Raw genomic sequence first — 6,839 nt, 5'->3', positions numbered from 1 at the left:
TTCGTTGCAGTGACCTCTATATGTATGCCGTATGTGTAAGCTGATTCAATGCAATTAAGAGCATTTGAGCAGACATATTCGTGGAAAAGTATAAACATCATGTGTGGCAAACTTTCATTGGTTAATCCTAACATTAGGGGGTAGCTAATACACAGAACACAACAAAGATTTTCTTACATCCTACCATAATCATGAACACCACTCAATGATAAGAATTTAAGTTACCATTAGCAATTTTCCTTAATACTTACCAAACTTAATTATCAAAAATCAATTAACAAACTATGAGTTCACACCACCTACGTGTATGCAAGAATATATCAGTATGTATTAACCTTTAACCATTTTATGTAGGATCCACGATCTTCACTCCGGTCCATGGAGCTCTTCAATCTCTCTCTCACCGGGCTCAGTGAGGGAGAACAGGGGAAAGGATTCCCAGAGGGCATGGGATTGTATCAATTCATAGGCAGGGGGCTGAGGATATCTATTATCAATGGCAGTGGTAATGCACTTGAGTCACCGGGCTCAGTGAGGGAGGTCAGGGGATAGGATTCCCAGGGGGCTGGAGTTTGTATCAATTCATAGGCAGGGGGCTGTGGATACCTACTATCAATGGCAGTGGTAATGTACCTGAGACAGAGATGCCTGATGCAGGGAATACATCCGCATCCACACAAGGTCAGCAGTGTGACTCCTGCCACCAAAGATGTAAGTGCAGAGATCACAAAATTTTTCCACTTGCCAAAAGTATTAGTAAACCAATCTTCAATGTAATTAGCAATACCAGAGTGTTCAGTCATCTCTTCTGACAAGACCTTTAAGCCAGTCAGAGCCCTAGCAATTGAGCCATCAGGATCAGTATTCATTGGAATATAGGTACAACATTGTTGTCCAATCATAGTACAAACGCCCCCTTTTTCGGCCAAAACAAAGTCTAAAGCCAATCTACTTTGATATGACATGATAGATGTAGCTGCCAAATGTTCATGAAAGCCTAAAGCCAAATCTCTAGTGAAATTAGTGAGACGCTGAACATTGAAATGAACATAGTTTATGCGATCTACATTTTTGTTTATGGTTACCTACCAGAAAAGAGGGGACTCAAAGCCTGCAGCCACTTGATCTACTAACTTGTACTCATTTGGGACGCCGCGGGGAACACCAATTGCATCAATGTACATGGGGGATAATCTAGCTGGATCAAACAAGGTATCCTGCTTTAACCTGTGTCCCTTAAAAGGATGACCAGAGCCTGACTCAAGCAGCAATCATAGCCAAAACCACAGCCACCGTAGCACCCAAGATGGCTACTGTGTCTATTATTATTTTATTGCAAAAGGCAATGTGCGATCTTCGGTCTCAAAGTAAGCATAAACATAAACTTTATTGCCAAGTATTTTAAGAACACAAGGAAATTAACTCCAGCTCAATGGCGCCCAGTGTGCACAACATAAAAACTAAATAAATACACAATATGTGCAGTACATTACAGTAACGTTAGCGTGTCTAACCTTCGTAAAATATACTAACGTTAATGCTATGAAGCTCCATTATTTGGTCCACACATGAACACAGAGATCACTCATTATTCTAACGTTTATTAGTTATAGACAGACCTAGTATTATTAGCCATGTACCTGGCAGCATCGATAAACAACAGTGATCATGTCGCGCTCACAATGTAAACATGAAGTGTAATGATAACACGCCACCGTATTTATAATGCTGGTTATTTCAATGAGCGACCTTCTGTCTCAAAGTACAGTACAATGACAACGTTAACGTGTCCTTCTCAAATATACTGTCTTAATACATAATGAAAACACAGAATAAAAGAACAGTGTAGCCTACCTGAAAGATCTGGTTCGATGCTGACTTGTCGCAAAAGCTGAGTAAAGGATCAGGTCTGTAATTTGTATATACAACAATGCACATACCATCATTCAAAATTTAGCGCCCTCTCACAGAGACCAGTAGCTGTGGCTGCGCCCATTCACACAGTGGAGGCAGCAAATGGCTATGGCTGCATTCGGAGCTCGGCCCTACTCGGCAAATGGCCACAATAAGCCATTACACGTTACATTATTAACTGGTATATCTTCCTCAACAAAGCTGCAAATTTTGCACACCGCACAAAACACGTTTTTGCTTTAAATTAAATGAAAGCAGTTTTATAGCTTGCCATTCAAGAAACGGTTAGTGAATAACAGAGGACAGCATAAACCTTGCTGAAATATTTGCATACCACCATGGTACTGAATGTATGTTCCTGCTATATTTTCCTACTACTCACTGTAGCTAGGGAGAGAGTATGTGGTACTTGCTTACACTAGAGTGTAAGGTGGCAGTGGTACAGCACCTATCAGACTTAAAATTCTGTAATACTGCATCCACAGCTCATCTCTGTGAGACACAGATGCAACAAAGGAAAGACCATCACTTTAAATGCTTCATTTTCTTTATTCAAAGTGAACAAAAGGTGAGAAGGAGGCAGAAAATTGAACAAAATAATTCAAACTGGAGACAGGCACTTAAAAACTGGTCAGTTTTTAGCATGGCATTATCACAATGATCATTTTAGTTAGAGAAATGCAGCTTTCAATTCTTATTGGTCCCTTTATTTTATCTTATGACAATTCTATGGCAGTTTAGAAGATTGTACTTAGGAATATCTGAAAAGTCAAACAGTACAGACTATAATTTATGATAATAATAATCATCATAATTAACATTGCTAATAGAAATATTCTCAAGAACAATGCTTATAAATGATCATTTTCCACATCTGATATTACCTGAGAGCAGCTTTAACAGAACATGACAGAACAACAGAATATGTCACTCTGGATCCAGTTACTCTGTGCCACCTAGTGAGATGTAGAATAAAAATATCTATTGGTTTTTCTTAATGAAATAAATTATGTTTTCAGCAATTGTCAACATATTTTTAAGTTCACCTACCACAGTTATACAGGGAATTTATTTTATGAAGATCTAGAGCACTGGGCCCATCTCGCTGGCCAATGGGAATGTAAGGATCTGGTTTGGGGATTATTGTTGGTCCCCCACCTTCAGAGAAGGCATACCTGAAAGAAAGACACATAAAGTACTGTATAAGGCAGGGACATCCAGCAAAACATGCAGAACTTACAATTATGTTGCCTTAAAGAGTAGCTCACCTGCCATAATGCATGACAGAGCTGTAGTCATATGGGCTGCGGAGATTGTTTGTCACCTGTTTCTGGAAGTTATGAATATGGTCTGTCAAAACACAAAAAATATAGAACACTATAGACAACTGTGTAAAAGCAAGGGTTTATGAATGCAATAACATGTTTGGAGGTGAGCATTCATCTGAACCTGGCATGACGTTTTTCCATACAATTGTAACATATCGGTCTCGGTCTGAGCGGGACTGCTCATGTACAAAACCAAGCGCATGCATGAACTCGTGGGAAGCCACTCCTGACCACATGCACCCCGGAGTCTGCAGTGACAGGGTCTGGCTTCCTCCAGTCTGCCCCAGGAATGACCAGCAGCTTGAGGTACAGGACATAAATTACATGTCATTACAATGCAAAACCATCACACAAGAATTATACATATATAAATATCATGACAGGTATAGGAGCAATTTTGCCGTCACACTCACCCATATCTTGGCTGAATATCAAGGAAATTGGCTTCATGAGTGCGTGGAACAAATTTAATGCATGTTCCAGAGGTAATGTCTTGCATCCCAGTTTCTATGGTGATCCTGTCCATGTCATCTATCGCACAAAACAGGCAAAATTTGAGAAAGCAATTCAAATCGCAAATACATGTGTAACATCTCCTTATATTTTGACCCGTACCATATAGTGCAGAGATTATGTAGGGCACATAAACAAATCCATCAACAGATTTAGGCCACAGACAGGTATTGCCAGTACATGTTATGGCACTCCGTACATATGAGCTGGCAATATCTCCATCTCTGATTGATAGTCCTCGAGGGGCTCGCAACACTGGTGACAAAAAACATTTGGTTTAAGATCCATCAAATGACCTGAATTAGCACCATTTTATATAATTTACATCTTACTTACTGCTATTAACTTGCAGGATTTGATCCATTACAGTAATTTCATCATGATCTGGAATTTCATCTAAATAAGAATAGAAAGAATTTAATAGCCATCCTCTAGTTTCCATCATCAAGATTATAACCAAAATGTAGTTTAGTATTTACAATGCATAAAAATTTACTTTTTCCAAGAGCCCACCTGAGTATTCCCTTTTCACCCTCATCTTTCCTTCCTGCACACTTGTGGAATTCTGTAATACAAAGGTACATAATATATTTTGACTGCAAAGCATGACAATACTAAAAGGGGGTTTGATCTAAAATATTTTCTCTTGGTACTGACCTTGACAGGTAGAAAGTACGCCTGGGTCAGCACGCCAAACAAGACACCCAAACACATCAGGGCAGAATGCATTGTTGTGTTTTAGACTGGTATATGAGTTCAGTCTGCAGTCTTCCAATGAGAAAGCTAAATGAACTTCTTGCCACTGAATCTATATACTCACTTCTCCTCCTGTGCTCTGTAATGATTGGTCCCATGTTCTATGATGAAGCATGATTGAGACCCCTCATCATTCTGTCTATGTAATTTACACCACTGATCCTCCACTTGCACCCTGTACTTATCTCGTGTTAAGATTCAGCATTTCAGAAATGAGACTGTTAAAATGCTCATAGCATGCTTTTCCTTGTTTTTTGAATTCTCTACAATGTTACAACGGTAAATTATCATCTTAGACATGGCCTAAAGCTATGTAAAATACTATGTTCTAGTACCTCTACGCAGAAGCAACTTAGTTTATACGTCTCACAAACTCTGGCTTGCAAGACTTTTTTTCCAACAAAATAAAGTATTACGTGATAGTTTAAGGATCTCCTTGAGTGGTTATAATCTCCAGGCAGTTGTACATTCATGTGAGCTTGCCTGACATTCACCGGTGACACTGTAAAAGCAGCATTTTTGGACTGCGTGTGGTTTTGTGGATATATTTTACATCCTTCTGCCTGCACTGTGACCAGAGGATGTGGAGAAAAATCCAGGGCCTGAGGTTACTGCATGTCCGAGAATGTTTATGTACAGGAACTCGCTGTTTTACCTGACCGGGTCTAACCCACAAGCACCCGGCCAGTGAAGCACCATGGGTCAGTGAATGATCAGCTCATCAATACTGGATTTCCCCGGAGCACAGTACCTGTTTGTTTTTACTGCTTGAGGCCAGTGTGTCTGCCGCATGTGATGTGTTGCTTGTTAACCTGCGGATTAACAACCCATGATGTTATTGTTGGTGCTACGCTACCTAGTGGAATTAATTTCACTACTTTGGGACTATATGTGGTCGTGTGGGGAAGACACAACGACCACCGGTTGGATTTACCAACCTTGGAGCTACTAAAGGGAGTGATGTTTCCACTACTCAGTGGGACTTAATGGTAAGTTTAAAAACAGATGTTGAATGTCTGTGAATGCCTTGTTTCTGTTAAGTTAAAGAGAATTGTTGTAAGGCTGGAGAAGTTACTATTTCTGCATTATGCCACTTAAAATATGGGACTTGTCAATTACCTGCTTTGTTTAGTGTTACACATCTCTTTTCATCAGTACATATACTGTTGTTTGCCTATCTATGGAGAAGAAATTCTAATTAATTAATGCAGTTGTGGTTCATTGTGGTGCTGTCCACTTTTGACCCAACACCAGCAGCAGGAAGTGTTTGCATTCACGAACTATCCTCTCGTCTTTAGGAAGAGGCTCTCTCGTTTTATCATTCTGAAATTATTACAGACTATTTGGAGTTATGAGGGGTGCAAAGCTAATCTAGAGGTACGAAGAGTACACATTAAATGGCTGGAAATTTGCAAAATGAGCATGCCATGGCCACTTTAAAGGTGTTTTGCTCTTGGATGTACTACAACTCAGCTGTTGCTATCAGGAGAATAAGTGTCCACCCAACCCCACAAACCAGCAATTTGTGTCTGACTGCGCTGGCAAACAGTTATTTTGTGATAAGCTATTGGTTGATAACTGTCTTGACAACAATCATTTTGTCACACAGGTAAATACATAAAAACAAAACATTATCCTCCTCCAAATACTATTTCTTCTTATTTTATATCAAGGGGCCAATTTGAAACGTAATAACTAAGAGAAGAATTTAATGCTATAGCAGTTTTTGAAATCTTGCCACTGGGGTTGCTGCAAAAATGTTATGTAAATATATAATTTCTGTATTCGAATTAAAGCTGCTTGGGTTCAAGTATGAACATGTTTAAGCCTTGTCATACCACAAACTGGTTCTTTATTAATTAAGGCAAGTGTTTTCTTGAGTCTTCCTCTGATTAAAGCAAAGAAAAGCAAATTTATTTCTATAGCCCTTTAAAAACCCAAGGTTACAAAGTGCTTCAAACAAAATGAATTAACATAATCATAATAACCACATATACAGTCAGAGAAAAAATTATTTGAACCCCAGCTGATTTTGTAAGTTTGCCCACTAACAAAGAAATTATCAGTCTACAATTTCAGTGGTAGGTTTATGTGAACAGTGAGAGACACAACAGTAACAAAAAAATCCAGAAAAATGCATTACAAAAAAAGTTATACATTAATTTGCATTTTCATGAATGAAATAAGTATTTGATCCCTTTGCAAAACGCGCTTTAGTAATTGGTGGCAAAACCTTTGTTGGGTTTACACACATCTCAGGGGGGATGTTGACCCGCTCCTCTTTGCAGATCCTCTCCAAGTCATTAATGTTTCGTGGCTGATGTTTGG

At 39.1% G+C, this 6,839-nt stretch overlaps 1 protein-coding gene across 1 annotated transcript in view; it reads right to left on the bottom strand.

Annotated features, from left to right (window-relative positions):
• LOC109957086 (high choriolytic enzyme 2-like) overlaps window positions 1-4,484 on the bottom strand; it is a 23,582-nt gene extending 19,098 nt beyond the window's left edge. The window contains exons 1-10 of the mRNA XM_020594683.1: window positions 4,413-4,484; window positions 4,269-4,320; window positions 4,092-4,151; window positions 3,858-4,010; window positions 3,656-3,773; window positions 3,364-3,542; window positions 3,183-3,264; window positions 2,965-3,089; window positions 2,799-2,808; window positions 634-697 (exon numbers count right to left, since the gene is read on the bottom strand). Coding sequence (XP_020450339.1) covers window positions 634-697; window positions 2,799-2,808; window positions 2,965-3,089; window positions 3,183-3,264; window positions 3,364-3,542; window positions 3,656-3,773; window positions 3,858-4,010; window positions 4,092-4,151; window positions 4,269-4,320; window positions 4,413-4,484 — 915 coding nt within the window. The remainder of the gene's footprint in view (window positions 1-633; window positions 698-2,798; window positions 2,809-2,964; window positions 3,090-3,182; window positions 3,265-3,363; window positions 3,543-3,655; window positions 3,774-3,857; window positions 4,011-4,091; window positions 4,152-4,268; window positions 4,321-4,412) is intronic.
• Between the last annotated feature and the right edge of the window lie 2,355 nt (window positions 4,485-6,839).

This window comes from Monopterus albus, unplaced genomic scaffold (genome assembly GCF_001952655.1).
Source record: "Monopterus albus unplaced genomic scaffold, M_albus_1.0 scaffold24.1, whole genome shotgun sequence".
Taxonomy (NCBI): domain Eukaryota; kingdom Metazoa; phylum Chordata; class Actinopteri; order Synbranchiformes; family Synbranchidae; genus Monopterus; species Monopterus albus.
This window is presented reverse-complemented; position numbering and strand designations above follow the sequence as displayed.